The sequence below is a fragment of the Peromyscus eremicus genome, chromosome 12, assembly GCF_949786415.1.
Source record: "Peromyscus eremicus chromosome 12, PerEre_H2_v1, whole genome shotgun sequence".
Classification (NCBI taxonomy): Eukaryota; Metazoa; Chordata; class Mammalia; order Rodentia; family Cricetidae; genus Peromyscus; species Peromyscus eremicus.
In genome coordinates, this window is record NC_081428.1 from 78197921 (window position 1) to 78219478 (window position 21558).

General features: G+C 50.4%; 2 protein-coding genes across 3 annotated transcripts in view; one reads left to right on the plus strand and one right to left on the minus strand.

The window, feature by feature from the left end:
* Positions 1–947: 947 nt before the first annotated feature.
* Lrrc74b (leucine rich repeat containing 74B) lies at positions 948–18170 on the minus strand. 2 transcript variants are annotated; one of them, XM_059277848.1, is made up of 9 exons: positions 18035–18170; positions 17227–17369; positions 16787–16919; positions 15762–15968; positions 10162–10271; positions 9193–9308; positions 5607–5685; positions 3923–4018; positions 948–1374 (listed from the first exon to the last, which is right to left on the minus strand). In XM_059277848.1, the coding sequence occupies exons 1-9, from the start codon at positions 18168–18170 to the stop codon at positions 1198–1200; spliced, it is 1197 nt and encodes a 398-aa protein (XP_059133831.1). In that variant the 3' UTR covers positions 948–1197. The 2 variants fall into 2 exon arrangements, with proteins under 2 accessions (XP_059133831.1, XP_059133832.1); XM_059277849.1 differs by lacking the exon at positions 3923–4018.
* Positions 18171–18796: 626 nt separating this feature from the next.
* P2rx6 (purinergic receptor P2X 6) overlaps positions 18797–21558 on the plus strand; it is a 9836-nt gene continuing 7074 nt past the window's right edge. The window contains 2 exon segments of the mRNA XM_059277641.1: positions 18797–19135; positions 19698–19848. Of these exon segments, the coding sequence (XP_059133624.1) occupies positions 18996–19135; positions 19698–19848 (291 nt within the window). The 5' untranslated portion in view covers positions 18797–18995.

The following is a 21558-nucleotide window of genomic DNA, read 5'->3' on the forward strand; positions in this document are numbered from 1 at the left end:
CATTCTGGATATTATGAATGATGTCGCTAAGAACAGTTTGAGGTGTTTTTAAAATTATCCTCATCACATTTATTTATTAATGTGTGCAGAGGGGCACATTGCCACAGCATATGTGTGGAGGTCATAGGACAACTTGTGGGGATCCATTCTTTCCTTCCACCATGTGGGGTCTGGAGAGCAAGCTCTGCTTATCACTTGGCAGCAAGAACCTTTACCTTCTGAGCTATCGCTTTGGCTTCCACTCACAAGTTTTTGTGTGATGTGTTATCACTTCTCTTGAAAACATTCATATTTTAATACATGGTAATTCTGATGAACCTTTTAAGGAACTACCAGAAAACCACATGATTCTGATATTCCCGCACAACATTAATTACGTTTATCATCATGAATTGTACTATGTTCTTGGATTACTGGCTCTGAACATTAGCAGAGTTCCAAATCTTAGTTATTGGGCATTTCGCTTGTTTCCAGTTTTCATCATTACAAATAGCTGGCTTTAGTGAATGTCTTCAGACATGAGTGTTTCTTTTATGCAGGGCTGTGCTGTATATCCCAGTCTGGTCTTAAGTCACTATGCTCTGACTCAGTCTTCCAAGGGCCAGAATCACAGGCATGTGCTACCAGCTCTATAGATACCTTTTTTATTTTTCTTTTTTGAGACAGAGTCTTATGTAGCCCAGGCTGGCCTCAAACTGGACTATATTGTGGAGGATGGCCTGGAACTTTTGTTTCTCCTGCCTACACTTCTGGAGTGCACAGACAATTGTGCTTCTTTATCTGGTGCCATGGAATCAAACCCAGGGCTTTCTGTATGCTAAGCAAGCACTCCACTGAGTTGCATACCCAGCAGTCAGCCGCGGTTTTTCTCTGCCGCTCTGGTTATTTCTGTAGAGCAGATTAGTCCATCAGCTAGACTGAAGCACACGGGTGAGTTTACAGTTTGGAACATTAGTAATGGAACGTTGCCTTCCAGTGGGTTGTGACTGTTTGCCTTCTTTCAAGGGCTTGGGAATTCCATCTCTCCTTATATTTTGTCTAACAGGGTCACCAGAACATGAACACCTAGATGACAGGGATGTCATTGTCCTTGTGTCTGTGTTGTTCATGGGAGGTTTTTTGGTTGAATGAATGAGCCATAGCAAATGAAGCCCAGATTACGGCAGATGCCATGTGGAATGGGCATCAGTGTAGACATTAGAGTGGTATACTAGAGATGAGACCAGAGCCACTTGGGGCAGATGCTGGCTGGGATGGTGTGGAGGCTGGTGGATAGTCTTTTCTTCTGGAAGTGTTATTCTTTATACAAAGTCCTGGAAGAATTACGTTCACTGAGCTAGCGAGGTCATCACACTCTCTGTTCACTTGGACATCCTAAGAAGAGCCATTAGGAGACAGTTATTAGCACTTTCTGAGGATTTGATTATTCTCATTTGCATACCCAGGTCTAAGAGTTCTTTTGGGCATTTTTTTCTCTTGTGGACTACCACGATCTCATGACCCCTTCCCCATGATCTCATGACCCCTCCGCCACAATCTCATGACCCCTCCCCCACAATCTCATGACCCCTCCCCCACAATCTCATGACCCCCCCATGATCTCATGACTCCTCCCCCATGATCTCATGACCCCTCCTCCATGATCTCATGACCCCCACCATACTATTAAAGTAGGAAAGTAAAGGAACTCAAGGAGGCCTTTAGTAAAGGAGCTAGAAGGGTCCCTGTGGTAGTTTGAATAAGAATGACCCTCATAGGCTCACGTATTTGAATATGAGATGCCCAGTTGGTTGAACTGTTTGAGGAAGGATTAGGAAGTGTTGTTGTTGTAGGAGGTGTGTCACTGGGGGTGGCAGGGGCCCAGGTGCATCTTGAGTTTTCAAAATCCCACACCATTCCAGGTTAGGTCTCCCTGCCTCACACTTGTAGATAAGGGAGTGAGCTCTCAGCAACTGCCCTGGTGTCATGCCTACCTGCCTGCTGCTGTGCTCCTACCGTGATGGCTGTGGTAGTTTGAATGTAATTTGAATAATCTCATAGGGAATGGCACTATTAGGAGGTGGCTTTGTTGGAGTGGGTGTGGCCTTGTTGGAGGAAGTGTGTCACTGTGGGAGTGGGCTTTGAGGTTTCCTACACTCAGGACACCACCCAGTGTCTCAGGTGACCTCTGTTGCCTGTAAGATGTAGCCAGCACCATGTCTGCCTGCACACCACCATGCTCTCCATGGTGATGATAATGGACTGAACTGTTGAAACTGTAAGCTGCTACCACAATCAAATGTTTTCCTTATAACAGTTGCTGTGGTCATGGTGTCTCTTCACAGCAATAGAAACCCTAACTAAGACAATGGTCATGGACTCACTCTCTGAAACCATGAGTCCAAAATTAAATGTTTTCTTTTATAAGTTGCCTTAGTCATGGTGTTTTGTAAGAAGTGGGAGCAGCTAAGACATGTGTGTTGTTTCTTGATCTGGCTCAGTTACCTGAGTATTATTTGATAGCTGTGTTAAGTCTATGTGCAGCTTTCAATCCAGCTTTTGTTGTTTTTTTGTTTTTGTTTATGTTTTGAGACAAGGTCTCATGTAGTGTAGTCTGGCCTGAAGCTCACTGTGTACTTGATGCCAGCCTTGAACTTCTGAACTGCCCAATTGCACACACCCCAGCAAGTACTGGTTAGAGTCCATGACCATCAGGTGGGGAGCATGGCGGCAGGCAGGCATGGCACTGAGCAGTAGCTAAGAGCGTACATATATATGATCCACAAGCATGAGACAGGGACAGAGAGAGCATGCTGAGAATGCTGTGGGTTTTTGAAACCTCAAAGCCCACTCCCAATGACATACCTCAGCCACACCTCCTAATCCTTCCCAAACAGTTCCACCAGCTGGGGACTAAGCATTCAAACATATGAGTATATGGGGACCATTCTTATTCAAACCACCACATTCCACTTCCTGAACCTCATAGGCTTGTGGCCATATCATAATGTGAAATGCATTTAGTCCAACTTCAAAAGTTCCCACAGTCTTTCAGTCTCAAGACTGTTTAAAAACCAGGTGTGGGCCAGGCCGTGGTGGCGCACGCCTTTAATCCCAGCACTTGGGAGGCATAGCCAGGCAGATCTCTGTAAGTTCAAGGCCAGCCTGGTCTACAGAGTGAGTTCCAGGAAAGGCACCAAAACTACACAGAGAAACCCTGTCTCGAAAAAACAAAACAAAACAAAACAAAAACCAAAAAACCAGGTGTGGCAGCATGCCTTTAATCCCAGCACTTGGGAGGCAGAGACAGATCTCTGTGAGTATACACACAAGTATATAAGATTAGCCTGGTCTATGTACCAACTCCCAGGACAGCCAGCGCTACATAGAGATATTCCATCTCAAAATAAAATAAAATAAAATAAAATAAAATAAAATAAAATAAAATAAAATAAAATAAAATAAAATAAAATAAAATACTGTTTAAAAGTCCAGAGTCTTTCAGAGACTCAAGGCAATCTCTTACTTGTAACCCCATGTAACATAAAATTTTAAATTATATACTTCCAACATACAATGACACAGAGTTGGAGTGGCTTTATGGCCCACAGTCTGGGATTGAAATGCCAAGTTTACCAGGCAGTGTATCTGCGTGGGATAAGAGAGCTGACTTCCGCCAGGTGGTGGTGGTGCACACCTTTGATCCCAGCACTCAGGAGGCAGAGGCAGGCGAATCTCTGTGAGTCCGAGACCAGCATGAGTTTCAGGACAGGTTCCAAAGCTACAGAGAAACCTCGTCGAGAGAGAGAGAGAGAGAGAGAGAGAGAGAGAGAGAGAGAGAGAGAGAGCGAGCTGACTCCCACATCATCCCTCTAAGATGGAGATGTCAGTGGCCCACAGAGCTCCTGGCAGACCCCAGATGAGGCTCAGAAGAAGCTCTTACAGAGAGGTCCAGTAGTTCCAGGGCAGACGATCTGTTGTTCCGGATGGACTTAAGGAGGCTGACATAGCCTTCACTTCGAATGGGATTCTTGGAAATCTGAGAAGGATGAACACACTCTGATACTAGACCCTCTTATGAGGACCCATGCCCATAGTCTGAGTACTCAGGAGGTGGAAGCAGGAGGATTAGCAGTTCAAGACTACTTACCAAGGTAAGAGCCCACTAGGGGCTAGAGATAGCTCAGTGGTAAGAACACTGGCTTCTTTTCCAGAGGACCTGAGTTCAATTCCCAGCACCCACATAGTGGCTCTCATCTGTCTGCAACACTAGTCTCAGGGGATCTGACACCCTCTTCTGGCTCCCGAAGGCACCAGGCATACATGTGGTACACAGACATACATGCAAGCAAAACACTCAAACATCAATAAATCTTAAAATTTTTAAACAAAACACAAAAAACAAAAGTGCTGGAGAGGTGGCCCAGCCGTTAAGACACTTGCTTCCCTTGTAGAGGATCCAGGTTCAGTACCTAACACCCACACGGGTGGCTGGCTCACAGCTGCTTGTAACTCTAGTTCCAGGGGATCTGGTGCCCTGCTACATCTATACACCCAGGCACACACACACATAAAAAACAAAAACAAGCTGGGCGGTGGTGGCACCTGTCTTTAATCCCAGCACTCGGGAGGCAGAGCCAGGCGGATCTCTGTGAGTTTGAGGCCAGCCTGGCCTACAGAGCGAGATCCAGGACAGGCACCAAAACAACACAGAGAAACTCTGTCTCGAAAAACCAAACCAAACCAAACCAAACCAAACCAAATCTCACAAGACAACAACGGTGGAAAGAAGTTTCACAGCAGGGCATGCTTCTGATCGAGAAAACCACCAGGTGTTGCAAGGCTGGTGAACTAGGTCAATAGAGCCCAGGCAGAAGAAACAAGAAGAGGGAGGACTCAGCAGGGAGCTCTGCAGGTGTGGAGGTGAGAAGGGGAGCTGCGGGGGCCCCCCATCCCCTAAGAAGCGGGTAGTTCATCCAGGTGGGATTCTGAGACTCACTGTGACTTGGAGATAGTCTAACAGGTGGCTGGAAACGTGGACTCAAGCTTGAAATAGGTTTTGGTTCCTCTGTCACAGGAGATTGCTAATGAGTGGGAAGCTAAGGGCCAGGCAGAGCCAGGTACACTCCATCCCCAAAGTTGGAGATACACCCGCATTCCCCACCCCACTCCCTGTACGGTGTTGGTACAGCTGAGACCTGCTCACCTCACTGGCTCCTTCCCCTTTGCCTTTGCTGGCACCCCGTCTTGTGCGCCCCCCCCCCAAACCTGAGGAAATGACCCTCTGGACACAAAAAAACCTCAGGCGTGTCTAAACCGTGGCCAGTCAGTACCCCTGAGTTGACCCTGGGGACAGCGGAAGTCCAGGGGAGAAGACAGAAGGAAACTGGGGATGAGCTGGCTGTTCTCCCACAGTGGAACTCCTGTAAGCAGGAGAAAGGACAGCAAGGAGTTGTCACAGCCACTGGGAAAGGGTGGAGAGGAAGAGTCAGAGGTGGGAAGCGGTCACAAGAGGCGAAGATGATGAGATGCCCATTGTGCTGTCTGGGGCTGGCGGGAGAAAGGGCTGTATGAAGAGATCCAGGACCAGTCTGTGCTGGAGCCTCCCCAGCCAGGCTCGAACTTACAATAAGAATCCGCAGTGTCTGGTTGACTTGCAGACCCAGTCCCAGGCTCAGGGCCCCTGTCACGGAGATTCGGTTGTTTCTGCAACAAGAGAGACATACGGATCATAGTTAATCAGCCTAGGTACCCACTGATACATGGATGGATAGGTCAAAGGCAGTGTGTATCTACAATAGAAGGAAGCACCGTGTCGTTTGAAGCAAATGGGTGGAACAGGAGGGATTATGTTAGGCAAAATAAACCAGACAGAATGCCCGAGAACAAGCTTTCTCTCCTACACAAACACTAACAACAACAGCCTAGAAAATATACTAGCAGTTATCAGCGATCAGGAAGCATATGAAGAGGAGAAAAGTGAAAACAAATAAATGAATGGAGGCTAACCGGGTCAGCACACTCTGCAGGCATGTGTGGACCCGTCACATCTAACCCCACTAACGATGTTAATAAGAAAATGACATCTGTATTACAGCTCTCCAGTTTGCAGGGCTCGGTCCGGAGTTGCGTCTGGCAGATTGGGCTTTTCTCAGCACAGCCCCCCACTCATGCCCAGGCCCCAGCCAATGTCTAAAACATGGGTATGCTGCTGTCTCATGGGTGGCAGGCACACTTGAAGTGCCCCCCACCCCGTGGAGATGAGGGGGTGCCGGCTCCTGGGCTCTTTAAGCTCGGAAGATGCTCCCGTGTGTCTTGTGCCCACTGACAACACATACCCATTACCACCACCACGTCTGCCCTGGAGCCCGCTCCTTCCTCCCCTCCAAACCGCCATCTCTGAAGCCAAACCTGCACACCTAATGCTGACTTCCTCTTCTTTTTTTTAAGGTTTATTTATTTATTACGTATACAATGTTCTGCCTGCATGTATCCCTGAAGGACAGAAGAGGGCATCATATCTCATTACGGATGGTTGTGAGCCACCATGTGGGTGCTGGGAATTGAACTCAGGAACTCTGGAAGAGCAGCCAGGGCTCTTAACCTCTGAGCCATCTCTCCAGCCCCCTCCCCTTTTTAAGATAGAGTCTGCTGGGTGGTGGTGGCGCACGCCTTTAATCCCAGCACTTAGGAGGCAGAGTCAGGTGGATCTCTAAATTCAAGGCTAGCCTGGTCTACAGAGAGAGAGAGAGTTCTAGGATAGCCAGGGCTACATGGAAAAACCCTGTCTCAAAAGAAAAAGAAAAAAAAGGCAGTTGTATGCATTCCAGTCAAGCCTGTAACTCTTATATAGCTGAGGATGACCTTGAACTTTTGATTTTTCCCGCCTCTACCTCCTAAGTGCTGGTTGACAGGTATAGAAAACATTGCAATTTCAGACTGGAAAAGCCGTTGAGTGCTATGGCCAGAGCTTTCCAGATAGTTCTTGAGGATGCTTTGAAAGGCAGTAATGCTACAATGCCAGCAGCAGTGAAGCCCCAGATCACATTTCAGAAAGGAGCAAAGACTTTATCATTAACTGGACTATTTTGGCTAAAAACCCATGTGTGCTGATCAGCTGGGGCTGAAGAATCAGCTGTGATTATAATAGATCAGCACCACTGAGGTGAGACCTATGCATCTCAGGGACAAAAGGGAAGTGTCCCCCAGGGTCGGCACCAGAAGCTAATCCAAGGAGACCAGACTATGTCTCATGTGGATGAAGAGGGCAGAACCTGGCAGTGTGGAGCCCATGCAGAACTGGCTCTGAAAGCCTGGACGACAGATGGCTGAGGAGGCCATGGAGAGCAGCTGGGGCACGCTCCTGGTCATGTGAGGGGAGGCCCGAAGGTGCCACTGATGAAGGGAGGCCTCAGTTGCCATGGAGACCCCAGATATTTGGAATGTCAGGACTGGGATGTCCGAGACGCGGGTGTGCTGTGGAGTCTAGGAAGACAGCTGCGTACTTCAGGTGGTAGGGTGCAGAGATGGGGCCCGGAGACGATGTGTCTCAGATGGCGGACATGGCTACAGCTTGGATTCACACTGCCACATTTTACTTTTGCTCAGGTGTGATTGTCTCTACTTCCCCAGCACTTCCCACTTGGAATAAGAATGTTTACATATGTAGCCTGCTTTTGATTTGATAAGACTCTAGTAACAGACTCTGGACTTTTAAAGTCTTTTTTAAAATTACTTTTGAGTGCAAGTACTTGAGGAGTTCAGAAAGAAGCCACCCGGTGCCCCTGAAGCTGGAGTTGTAGACAGTTATGAGCCATCTGATGTGTGTGCTGAGAACCAAACCTGGGTCCTCTGAAAGAGCAGTACATGTTTTGAATATCCAAGAGACTGTGTTTGTAAGGAGACTTTGGACTTTTTTGTTTGTTTCGTTTTGTTGTTGTTTTGTTAGTATTTTGGGGTTTTTGTTTGTTTGTTTGTTTTGTTTTGTTTTTGAGACAGGATTTCTCTCTGTAGCTTTGGCTGTCCTAAAACTCATTTGTAGACCAGGTTGGCTTCAAACTCAGAGATCTGCCTGCCTCGGCCTCCTGAGTGCTGGGGTTAAAAGCATGTGCTACCACCACCTGGCTGTGACTTTGGACTTTCAAAGAGATCTTAGATGTTTAAAGTGTTGGAATTTTTAAAAACTATGTATATGAGCATTTTGCCTGCATATATATACATGCGCACCACGTGTGTGCCTGGTGCCCATGGAGATCAGAAGAGGGCATCAGATCCTCTGGAACTAGAATTATGGATTATTGTGAGCTACCATGTGGGTGCTGGGAAACAAATCTGGATCCTCTGCAAGAGCAACATATGCTCTTAACCACTGAGGCCTCTCTCCAGCAACCTGAAGTGTTGGATTTTTTTTTTTTTTTTTTTTTTTTTTTTAGACAGGGTTTCTCTGTGTAGTTTTTGGTGCCTGTCTAGGAACTCGCTCTGTAGACCAGGCTGGCCTCGAACTCACAGAGATCCTCCTGGCTCTGCCTCCCGAGTGCGGGGGTTAAAGGTGTTCGCCACCACCGCCCGGCAAGTGTTGGAATTTTGAAGGACTATATTTTACATTGTAAAATAAACATGAGGCCTTGGGGGACCAAGGATGGGAAATTACAGCTTAAAGTGTTTGTGTGTCAAGTTAACGAAGGATGGGTGTGCTGGCCAGTTTTTATTGTCAGTTTGGCACAATCTAGAATTACCTGGAAGAGAGTCTCAGTGAGTAGGAATTATCTAGATCAGGTTGGCCTACAGCATGTCTTTGGGGGTTGTCTTGATTGTTACTTGATGCAGGAAGTAACCTGGATGTGGGTGGCACCACAGGTAAACTGTAAAATGGGAGAAGCTGTGAAGACAGCAGTGTGGAAAATGCTCTGCTCCCAGCTCTTGACTGTGCGTGTGACGGAGTCCCCTGAAATGCTGACACCTAACTGCTCTGTAAGCTGCAGAGACTGTGTTCGTCACAGCCACAGAAGTGAACCGTAAGACAGCACTCCTGATTTACCACAGCCTTCCGGCATGCTGGACAAGCATTCCACCAGCTTAGCCACAGCCCAGCCCCCAGCAGCAGCCTGAATGAGGACAGAGTTGTAGGACTGAGACTCAAGCCACACAGTAGGAGCAGCATGAACGGCATCTAGATCACTGTGTGACCCCGAGAGCAGCACCCTCGTTTCTCACCTCATGTTTAGTTCTTCCAACACGTTGTTGGCCTTGAGGGCCTCACCTATTGCAGAGGCTCCGGAGTCTCCAAAGCCATTGTGAGAGATGTCTAGGACTTTCAAGAATATATTTGCCTAGGACACAGAGATCAAAGCCGTGAGTTCACATCTGATGGTGCAGAAGGGCACAGTTCCAGGGCTACAGCCTCAGAGCCCAGGAGAGCCTGAGCAATGACGAAAGACAGAGGTCCTGGGACAAAGTTAGCATGAGTTCTCAGGCAGCAGTGACCACTAGGGCCAGACAACTTGAAGAGCAGCAGAGGATGATGGGTAGAGCTAAGGACAATCTCAGAGATGATCAATCCACACCTATGGGGAAATTCCCAAGGCAGGTAAACTGGGGCACAGAGAAACTGCATGGGCCCAGTGACCTGGTGGCAGGGTGCTGTATGAAGCCTGCCCAAGAGACTGTGATCAGGGGAGGGTGAGTGCTCTAACCTGACCCTTTCTGGGTCAGGACTACCCCCACCCACCAACTGCAGTCAGCCCTGTAAGAGGGCATGGCGGTGCCTGTCATTTCCAAGGTCACTGTCACTGTGGACAATGAAGATGCCCAAAATACCCTGGAAGGGCTTGAAAAATGCATTTCCCGGGTCTGCGAACTTTCAGGGAAGCATGAACGGGGAGAGTGTGCCAGCACCAGGAAGAGCATCTCTGTGTTAATAATGTCACCAGAGTGCACAGATGTCCCCCACCAGCTGATGTCTGGAGGAGGCAGCTGACATTTATCTAGTCATGAAATGACATGAGACTCAGTGCATTGTCACTTAATGGGGGCAGGAAAACAGGCCGTCCAAGATCACCATGAAAGCCGTGCTGTAAAGGACCACCGTTCACGTCTGAAGAGCTGTATCGTTAAGGACGGCTCAGGGACCACTTCCCGAAGGCCGGGCGGGCTCTGGGGACTGAGCGGGCAGCTGTCTCATACCTCCAGACCCTTGGCAAAGGCAATGGCTCCTGGGCCTCGAAGGTGATTCCAACTGAGGTTAAGCTCCGTGAGTCTGGTGTTTTCTGCCAAGGCAGGTCCAAGTATCTCTCCTGAGGAGCACAAAGAGATTTTTATGGCAAAATAAAATGCTATGTTCAAAAAAATGACCTGATGCTCACCATGTGTCAGAACTTCTGTTGGGTAGGAGGGTCACAAAATTCAGTGTATGCCTGGATTACCTGCAAGAAACGTGTGTGTGTGTGTGTGTGTGTGTGTGTGTGTGTGTGTGTGTACACTGGAACAGGGTCTTGTCCTACAACACAGACAGGTCTAGAACTCACTCTGTCACCCAGACTGGCCTTGAACTCCAGATCATCTTCTTGTCACCTCCATTGTGTTGACAACACAGACAAGAGCCACCATGCCCAGCAAGGAATCACATGCAATTGGGAAGATATGAAGTCAAAGTAATGAGATCCCAACTATTCTAATCTACAGACAAAAGGGGTAGAGAAGCAGTGGTAGTGTTGGTGGGGTCTGGAAGTAAGGACAGAGCAGATAACCTAGAATTGAGGAATCCACATGTATGCACACTCGATGGACAACAGAGATGCACACTCGATGGACAACAGAGATGCACACTCGATGGACAACAGAGATGCACACTCGATGGACAACAGAGATGTACACTCGATGGACAACAGAGATGCACACTCGATGGACAACAGAGATGCACACACAGTGGACAACAGAGATGCACACACAGTGGACAACAGAGATGCACACTCGATGGACAACAGAGATGCACACACAGTGGACAACAGAGATGCACACTCGATGGACAACAGAGATGCACACACAGTGGACAACAGAGATGCACACACAATAGACAACAGAGATGCACACTCGATGGACAACAGAGATGCACACTTGATGGACAACAGAGATGCACACTCGATGGACAACAGAGATGCACACTCGATGGACAACAGAGATGCACACTCGATGGACAACAGAGATGCACACTCGATGGACAACAGAGATGTACACTCGATGGACAACAGAGATGCACACTCGATGGACAACAGAGATGCACACACAGTGGACAACAGAGATGCACACACAGTGGACAACAGAGATGCACACTCGATGGACAACAGAGATGCACACACAGTGGACAACAGAGATGCACACTCGATGGACAACAGAGATGCACACACAGTGGACAACAGAGATGCACACACAATAGACAACAGAGATGCACACTCGATGGACAACAGAGATGCACACTTGATGGACAACAGAGATGCACACTCGATGGACAACAGAGATGCACACACAGTGGACAACAGAGATGCACACACAATGGACAACAGAGATGCACAGTGAAGCTGGGTTGGTGCTGGAGCTGGAGGAGAGGCAGGAGAAAGTAGATGCAGTGACTAGGAAGTAAGGGCACTTGGGAGTCCTTGAGTGCCAAGCTGGGTTCGCAGGAGCTGCTGTAAGAACTGAGGCTGGCTGAGCACTCCGGCAAGGTTCCCATTGGCTGGTGGGCACCGGCAGAGACAGAGCCCTCCAAGTCTGGCGTAGCTGTGGTGGAAAAGAGGAGGAGCGGTAGCAGAAGGAAGTGGGTGGAACTCTGACAATACCTAGCATGTCCAGTGGGCGGGGCACACCCTGCAGCCAGCTCTCCATTCTGTTAGCACTGATGGGTGTGACCCCTCCCAGTTCTCCACAGCCCCAGCTCCACCCGCATCCCAGTGCGGTTCTCCATGGTACCCCTTATCCACCGGCCAACTGCGTCTCAGCCTCATTAGCTGGGTGTGCAGACTCAGGAAACCACACCTGTCTCTCCAGCCTGCGTGGGCCCCTCAGAGCACGTATTCACTGTCCTTCCACCTTCCCGTACTGTTCTAGCCTTGTGACCCCTTACAGCCTCCGGACCCTGCCTGGTTGATCTCTGTGCCTGGACTGGAATCCCTCAAGGATCCAAATTTGGCCTCTTCTCATTATCTTGGTGGCTGGAGCAAAAAAGCTGGTTTGAAGTGCTCACAGGGTCTAGGTGTGGTGGTCCACTCCCATAACCCCAGCATGGAGGACACTGAGGCAGGAGGATCCTTAGTTCAAGGCTAGTCCGAACACTAGTGAATTCCAAGCCACCCTGGGCTGCATAATGAGACCTGGTCTCAAAAACCAAACCAAGGAAATACATGGTGGTTGTGGCGCGCACGCACGTATGTGAGTGTGTGTGTGTGTGTGTGTGTGTGTGTGCGCGCGCGCGCGCGCGCGTGAACATGCACGTGAAGCCTGAGTGCTCCCAGGCACCTGCTTGGCTAGCACCTGCAGCAGCAGGCATATTAGTACCTTGGAGAGTATCCTGTGCCACAGCTAAGGTTCTGGGCACTGTCTCATCCAGGGCAGGATCTGATACCTCTAGGTTCTCAGATGCAGGATCCCCCCACTTCTCCTGGACACTGCTAAATCTGGGAGAGGACAGCAGGTGTCCTCCCGTCCCTGCTGAAGAGCTGGAGGGTGAGGCGCACTCTTCTACTTCTGTGACTCGACCATCCTGTGAGGCACAGACCTGCAGGCAGGCTCTCCACCGTCATAGATCATGCATGACTGAGATTCAAGCCCTTCACCCCTGCATATCCTGCAGTCCCCTCTTGGAGAAACAAAACAGACTGACTCTGCCCTTCCTCCCTTCCCATCCCCCCCCCACATATCCTCATAGGGCTTCAGATCCCCCTAGCCCTACCGCCTCTTTGTCACTTGTCTGCTGTAGTATATGACTTCTATGATAACCCACCCCTAAGGTCCTCGCTGCTTTAAAGGCTTGGTCCCTCGGGCTGGAGAGATGACTTAGCCCTGGCTGCTCTGGTAGAGGATCCAGATTGGCTCCCAGCATCCACATGGCATCCCACAGCCGACTGTAACTCCAGTTTTGTGGATCTGATGCTATCTGTCTTCTGTCCTCTGGGCACTCACACATGTAGTACACAGACATGCATGCAGGCAAACACTCATACATACAAAATAAAATAAAGTCTACTCTAAGAAGCTTGGTCGCCAAGACTGGGATGTGGCAGATGACATTATCTAAAGGTCTTAGGCCACTTGGGGTTTCCTTGAGGGAACTGTATGACTCCAGTCTCTTTCTTTTACCTCTTTCTTTCAGACCATGAGTTGAGTGACTTTTTTCTAATGCTTGCTCAGCCACAGGCCCAATCCACTAAAGGTTGGAATCTCCAAACTATGAATTCAAATGGATTGTTTCCCTTTGTGAGATGGTTATCAGAGGTATTCGTTACAGTAAACTATAAACTCAGATGCATTGTTTCCCTTTGTGAGACAGTTATTGGAGGTATTAGTTACATGACAGCAAGCTGGCTCCTAAGTTCTCAAGTTGCAGAGACTGCTACAGTGTGTCAGAGTCTGAGATGAGCCTCTCCTTTAGTTCCACTGACTTCCCACAGTAATTTTCTTAGAAAACAATTGACTTCAGCAGTTAAACTCCAGAGCTGAGGTTAGTGCCACTGCACGCAATTATCTGAGCAGCTTGGGACCGACCAGAAATTCCAAAACTCCTGATTATTCAATTGTCCTGAGACAACTACAATGTCCGCTACAATGCAGATACATGGGCATCTAAGAATTTGTGTCAGGTGCTGGAGAAGTGTCTGAGCAGCTAAGTGAACCAGCTGCTCTTCCAGAGGACCTGAGTTCAGTTCCCAGCACTGATATTGGGTGGCTCACAGCCATCTGTAACTCCTACTGCAGAGGATGGGATTGCTATGAGCGACAGGAATATGAAGTAGAAATTCAGCTGTATAGGGTAAAGCTATACTTGGAAGAATCAAGGAATTCTTCCAGAGGAACCCAAATCTCAAGGAGTATTTGGTGTTATTTGGTTCTTAATATATCAGCTGTTTCCTGCTGTGAATTTCATGTGTGTTCTCATACTCACAATGTATTTATCTGAAATACCTCTCAAGCACCCTAGGCTAAAACGGCAGACAGAATAAGCTTTTCAGACCAACCTCTGATCTGAATTAAGGTAAACACCCTTACGGAGACACCGCCTGTCCCCTAGGCCTAAGAGACAGGCAGAAATTAGATGCATAGCTTTGTTTCTATTGCAAATGAAGCACGGACCCTCCTTTCTCTCACAGCCCAAGTGGCATTCCAGAGTGATTGACTCAGTACAGTGAAGCCATGAGGCAGGTTTCCTAGCTCGGAGCAGAGTGGCCCCGCCTGACCAGAAAGCAGGGCAGAGTTTTGCAGATTGTAGGTGTACAGAGCCGATCACAAGAGTGTGGGAGGAAGGAACAAAAATGGACAGAGAAAAGAGGATGAAGAGGAGAGCGAGATGGAAAGAGCTTAGATAGAACCAGAACAATGAGAGGAGAGGGGACAGAGAGGGGCTGAGCATGAGAACAGAATTGAAGCTGTGGAGATAGAATTTTATCTCAGAGGAATAAAGTGGACGGACCAAAGAGCTCCGTGTACTTAGATTCTTTTCCCTCATTTATTGGCGCTGTTAGTAGCAGCTCTTCTGGACCCCTGAGCAGGAAACTAAAGAGGCTGGACCCCAGTAGTTTCGGATGTGGGATGTCCTCTTCTAGACTACACAGGCACTCACACATGTGTGACACACATTTACATAAATGTTTAAAGAGAAGAATCTGCTTCAGCCATTCCAGGGGACAGAAACTCCTAACGTGCAGCCCAGGTGACCCTTCCATGCAGCCACGCTGCCCCCAAGTTTCTAGGCTCAACTGATCTTCTAAGTAGTCGAGTCTATAGGTATACCTAGCTTCAGTCTGTGTAACTGATTGGCACGTTTGGAGATGGCATAGGTGGGTATTCATATTCCTGGCAAAGCGTACGGCCCATGCAAAGGCCCCGGTGAGACCGTGACTGGGTCAAGTAGCCGATCCCTGTCCTTCACAGCTCTTAGCATGCCCCACCTCCACAGCACTGGTGACTGAACCCAAGATCTCACACGCACGAGACCAGCACCCTACCATTGAGCTATATCGCAAGCCTTTCACAAAAGCACTTGGGTGAAACCTTCATTCTTTCAGCTGTGGTCTGCAGGCCACACAAACTCGCTTGCTTTCCAAACCACAGCCTGGTCATTCATCCCCGGATCGCCCACCCAACCACACCAGTCTCCACCAATCTAGGAAACAAGCCTGCGTGCCCACGGTCCGTTAGCACGCTCTTGCCATGGCTGACTCCTTTGCACCCCACACACCCACACATGCTCCGTTTAAACATCCACCCCTCTGTAGTGGGTGGTCCATCCTTTCCCAGAGCCATACGTTGTTTCTTGTGGAAGGCCACCAACTGCTGAGAATGGTCTTGTCAGTGTATGTTTCCTGAAGTCAGGAACTTTGCTTTGTTGGTAGGTAGATTCCCACAGCCTGGAATTAAGAATTCTGTGTGGTTGAAGGGGAAGAATAACCAAGAGAGGGATGGTGAACAGACACCAGCACAGGGCTATTTCTGGCAGAAGCTGGGTGTGGCCCTGCCCATCCCTCTCCCCTGCCACCAGTGGGCACTCATGACCCATGACTGCCCAGACCCAGTATTACCTGCCAGGTCATTGAGCTCATTATAGCTGAGGTCTAGGGACTTCAGGCCTGTGGGAAGCAGCAGAAGAGCAGCCAGGTGCTGGGCGGCCTTTTCCTCCAGCCTGTTCCCTCCCAGTCGCATCTTCTGCACAGCTGGGTTTAAGGCAAGGGCGGCACAGAGAGCCTGGAGCCCTGCAGCTCCAATCTGGTTCTCTGACAGGTCCACATCTGAGGGCAGCACCACTGCTTGGTCAGTGGGAACCACAGCCAGGCACCACCCTCTGGCACTCCCTGCATCCCGTAAACCTCCATGCCTGAGGCCAAGGGAGGGGCTTTGCAATCTGATTATCTAGGGTGGCATGGTGGCAGCTTTGCCGCCTATTGGCTGGGTCACCTTGGGTCTCTGGTCTCCCCATGCCATGACTGCCTGTCTGTGAAGAACGCTGTGGGAGAGGGCCAGCCACCCTGTTGATGGTTGCTGTCTTGTAACAACATCACCTCCCACAGAAGCCTGTCTGTCCCACTCTAGGGAGAAGCACACATGTCAGTGTGAGCTCAGACGTCCACTCGGGTTCACTTCTGTCACCCGTTGATGTTGGCCACAGCCCAGAGAGCTAAGCGGTGCTGCTGTGGTCATTTTACTGAGGAAAACATGGCCACGCTGCTTGCCTGGGTCAGCTTCATTGCCAGACTCTCATCTGCAAGCAGCCCCTCCCCACCCCCACCTTGCCCTTCCAGTTCTCAGTCTTCGGAGACTTCTCTGTGCCTCTCTCATCCTGCACTCAGGTACGGGGCGTCTACCCTGTGCTCGGCTGGCGTGCTCACCAGGGGAGTGATAACCGTGAGATGGGTCAGGAAAGAGCAGCATTGGCTGCACCAATGAAGAAACTCCCAGAAAGTCACCGCACACGCCTCCCCCTGTGATGAGGACCCTCATCTCCTAGCAACACCCGCAGTAAGAAGGCCTAGTGAGGGAGCCTCTTCCCTGAGGAAAGGGGCCCCAAGCGTGCTTGCTGCTCAGACTCAGAAACTCAGCATCCACCTACCAGAGATAATGCTGTTCTTACACAGGACATGGGCCAGAGCCTCTGCCCCAGCCCCACAGAGCCCATTGTCCCGAAGATCCAGACGCTTGATGTAGAGATTAGAGGTCAACGTGGAAGCCAGAGCCCAGGCCCCCTGGAACAGAGCAGAGAGGTACAAGGGGCAGAGGGACACAGGGCCCTGAGGGGTCTGGTCCTTCCCAGATGCAGCTGGCCAGGGCTCCCATCTTCTCCAGGGAACATCTGCTTCTCCCTCTAAGTGCCAATCAGAGCTCATTTCCTGGAACCCTCATCCTGTCACAGCCTCATCTCAAGCATGGGAGACTGGACAGGCAAGGCCCAGGGGAAGGCTGTGAGTTTGTGAGATGGACTCAAGGACAAGATGGCCACTGTCTCCCACATCCTTCCTGCCCAGCCTGGTTCCAGCGTCCCCCGACAGATACCTGAGGCCCCAGGCCCCGGTGTCGAAGGTTCAATTCGGAGGCACTCCCCTGGCGCAGAAGACAAGAAGCTGGTACGACACTGCGGGCCTGGCAAGACTCCAGATAGAGGGTAGGCAGGACGGGCTCTCCAAGCCCCTGGGTGCCTAACAGTAGACAGGGACAAAGGAGGAGCTCTCCATCGGCTCAGCCCCACCCCTTCCTGCCCTGCCGCCAGGATTCCTCCAGCGCCAGCAGCTACTAGCTCGTAATCCACAGGAGGACCTTTCTCTGTCGCAGGGCTAGTCAGAACCAATGGGAGCACTTGCCTAACGTTAAAGGGTATGCTGGCCCCACCGCATCGTGTCCAAGCATCACAGATCACATTTTCTCCCACAAAGTTGGTCTCCAGCTTGCTAGCGGAGGAGAGCCTTGAACCCAAGGCTTCAAGCATGCTAGGCAAGAGCTATATTCTCAGCCCACAGGTCATAATGTCTACAAATACCTTATGGTGTTTAATAATTCTAAATTAATTTTAAAATAATTCTAAACAGTTCTAAATTCAATACATCCATTAGCTAAGTTTTTTCCTATAGGTTGGAACACCCGGCCCTGAACCCTTCCAGGTGGAACACCACTGTCAGGGTGTTTCATCTACAGGTTATTACGCAAGACAGATCTAAGCGTTGGGCCTCCTCATGCCTCCAGGAGGGTAAGGGACTTGATGCTGACAATGGGGTGCAGCCCCACTGAAGGGCGCGGTCCTGTGCCAGCCGGACATCACCGCCTGCCGGAGGAGTCCAACCAGGACCCCACGCGGAGGATGAGGCACCTTCTGTTTCCAGAGCAAAGTGTGAATCTTCGGTCCGGAAGTTCTCGGCCTCCAGGGCCTCTGCCTGACGCGCGGTGGCTGCTGTTTCTCTGTCTTGATTTTCATTCTCCGTAGACTCCTTGCAGGGACCATTCATGTTTACCCTCACCTTCCAGTGGGGGCACAGCTCACTGCCTGGAGCGCTTCCCAGGGATGGGCGGTCCCTCTGACTTCATTGACCAATCGAATTTGATTTGCGGGCAACAGGTGGTCACTGAGGCCAGTAATGGTGCTGCCCTCCCACCCCACGGTCTCCCGGGGAACCGGGTGTTGTTTGGGGCTGCAGAAGCACCACGACCTTGGCACGCTCTTCACCAGGGCTGGCTACCGCACCTACTGCTGCCATGCACAGGGGTAGTTATCTCCTCCATGTTCCTGTCACGGACTTTTCCAGTCTGACTCCACAGTTTGTATTTTGGGGCAGGAGGCGGCTCCAGGGAAGACCTAAGGACCCTGTTAGAGTCTAGCAAAGGTTATTCTCTGAAGCCACAACTGTGCTGTCCTGCCTGAGGGTCTCAGTTTCCTCTCAACTAGTCTTTGCTATGCTGCTGCTCCAGCGGGGACATCTCAAACCTAACTTGACTGGTTGCACTTTAGAATATACAAGTTTGGGCTCAGAGCCCTCCTCTGGGCTTCTGTTACCTCACATTGGTCACTGTCCACCCTATAAAGAGGTGACGTGGATGGGCAGGGACAGGATTACTCCTCTCTGTATGCATAGGGTCCAACCCAAGGACTTTGGATGGGGTGGGAGGCCTAGATCAGCTGGGGTTTGGGAGTGAGCCAGGAGCCAGATCCTGCTGAATGGAGATGTCCCTTTAATGCTGGCCTGGATCCCATGCATGGCTGTTCTGCCTCCTGTTCAGCTGCGGCTGAAGCTGCCTGCTGACTCACGCACTAGTGACCAGCAGGAACGGGGAACATGGCTTCTGCCGCGGCGGCAGCACTCATGGGCTGGGGGTTTCTGGATTACAAGACAGAGAAGTATGTGATGACCAGAAACTGCCGGGTGGGTGTCTCTCAGAGGCTGCTGCAGCTGGGAGTGGTGGCCTACGTGATAGGGTAAGAGCTGTCTTATCAGGCCAGCTGCACAGAATGCTGTGGGCCTCGCTGGCTGAGGGCTAGAAGCTGGCGGGAGAGTGGGCTGGGGGTGGTGAGAGGTGGTCAGTAGGAGGATTTTAGTCCACTCAGAAGACAGCAGCAGCCATGTGCTCACATAAGGACATTGCTCCCAGGCACACCTTGCTCTCTGTGTACATCTGCAGTACTCCTGCCCAGAGACACCCTGGTGGGGCGGGAGGCAGTAAATCTTGGCGTCTGTGAGCAACGGAGCACTAAGGCTCCCAGAGAGACCACTAGCTGCATGTCTGAAGTGTCTTGAAGGAGGGAGCAGGGTTTGCTGAGTGTATGGGAGGCACTGGCATGTGAAAAGTGGCCATGGTGGACAGCTCCATCTGAGGCTCCACCTGCTCAGGGGTCTAGAGCAAGAGGTGCAGACGGACAGAAGGTTGAGGCCCTCCACGCTGATCTAAGGAGCCTCTGGAGTATACTAAGACAGCCTCGAGTTATAGGCTTCTTCACTCCTCATCTCCTCGCATTACACGGTCCATCACCTTCTCCCTAGGTGGGCCCTCGTGGCCAAAAAAGGCTACCAGGAATGGGACGTGGACCCCCACATTTCTGTCATCACTAAACTCAAAGGGGTTTCCGTAACCCAGATTAAGGAACTGGAGAACCGGCTATGGGATGTGGCTGACTTCGTGAAGCCATCACAGGTAGGTCCCCACTGCAGGAGGCTGGAGTCCTTGGGCCACTGACAGCGGCCTCCTAGCTGCTGTGCATGAGAGACCCAGGATGCCTGTGATACCAGAGGGCGGGAGAAGGGCTTGGGGAAGGGAAAGGGCCTCTCGGAAGGGTGCGGAGTCAGTCCAAGCAAACGGCTTTCAGGGACGTGTAGCTTCCCGAGCCAGGAAGTCTGTGCCACTTTCTTTTAAAAGGAAGGTTAGAGATACAGCTCAGAGGCAGAGTGATTGCCTGGCAGGCAGGCACAACTCACTGGGTTCAATCCCTAGTGCCATCAAGAAAAGAAAAGAAAGAAAAGAAAAACACCCTACCCATCCACCACCCACACAAAGATACACCTGAAAAGGACTGAAGTACCTTGGGCTCAAGATTTATGCTTGGAAGTGAAAGGCAGGGGCACAGGAGTTCAGGGGTTGAACTTTCTGAAGTCCCCTTGTTACCATTAGGGATCTTGGATCAGGTTCATTTTTTCCATTGATGAAAGAATCAAAAGGATTACAATTAATTAAAAGAATCAAAAGGTTGGAGAGGTGGCTCAGCTGTTAAGAGCACTGGCTGCTCTGGCAGGGGTGTTGGGTTCTGTTCCCAACGCTCACATGGTGGCTCGCAACTTTCAGTCACTCCTGTTCCGGGGGAGTTCCAGTGCCTTCTTCTGGCCTCTGAGGGCACCAGGCACACAAGCAGCACACATACTTTCATACACATTGTTAAATAAAACTGCTCAACAAAAGAATTAAAAGGCAGAAAATAAGTCACAGTCACAGCAAATAAGTCTTATTAAAAGTGAATGTGCACCCCCCCCCCCCCGAGTCAGGCTTCCCAGCAGAGGGAAGGGGATCTAGAAACCAAAGTCCATTCTCCCTTGGAGGGATGCTGGCCTTACATATTTGTGGTGGTGCAGGATCAGCCCTGTTTCTGGATTTTGGATGATCAACTTAAAAGAAGGAGCTGATAGGCCCATAGGTGCATACAAGCTGAGACAAGCTCAGGACCAGCCTTGAATGTAACTGGTCTAGACCATTCATCCAGAAGGGCATTCTCTGGCAGGAAAAAAAAAAGCTCAGCAGGCCTTCATCTTGGAGAGGTGTGGTAAGGAAGGAGCTGGGAGTTTGCCGTCTGGTGGCTGATGCATGGTCCCTTTTCCTGTCTTTGCCTGTCAGGGTGCAATCTGGCCCCTCCCACCCACCCACTCTTCTTCCCTTCTCCCTCCACCCAGCTGATCTGGTTCCAACTGCCAGCTGCTGCGTGACATTTCCTGAGGAGACATAAACAAAAGTCTGTATACCTCACCTAGCACACCAGCAATGGGCCAATTTCATTCCAAATTAGTTCCGTGAACCAATGAGTAATTGCGGCCACCTGTAGGCATATTCAGTGAGGGGTACTTACAGGAGCGTGGCTGGCTACCCCGCCTTGGCCATCTTTTGGCTCCAGGTGGCGCTAGCTTTCTGCACAAGCACTCCCTTGCCGGCTGTCCCGCTGTGAGCCCCCCCCCCCCCCCCCCCCCCCCCCCCCCCCCCCGGTCCACATTGTCTATCTTCAGTGCCTAGGGTCAGGAGGTTCTGAGAAATTCTGCTTGAGTGCATAAGAATTTGAAAGGGAACTTGTTTGGAAGACACGGATGGTGGCTTGACCCTAAACACAGCCCGCTTTACGTGCCTCGCTGGTCATCGCTTTCTGCA

Bases quoted from the DNA above. Each gene is read 5' to 3' on its own strand.
- Lrrc74b (XM_059277848.1), bottom strand. From the start codon at position 18,170: ATGAATGGTCCCTGCAAGGAGTCTACGGAGAATGAAAATCAAGACAGA. The intron at 5,686-9,192 runs GTGAGAAACGAG...CTCTTGTTGCAG, and splicing joins TTGGAAGAACTAAACATGAG to AAACAACCGAATCTCCGTGA. The intron at 1,375-3,922 runs GTAAGAGCTTCT...GGCTCTTCTTAG, and splicing joins TGGAACTACTGGACCTCTCT to GATGTCCAAGTGAACAGAGA.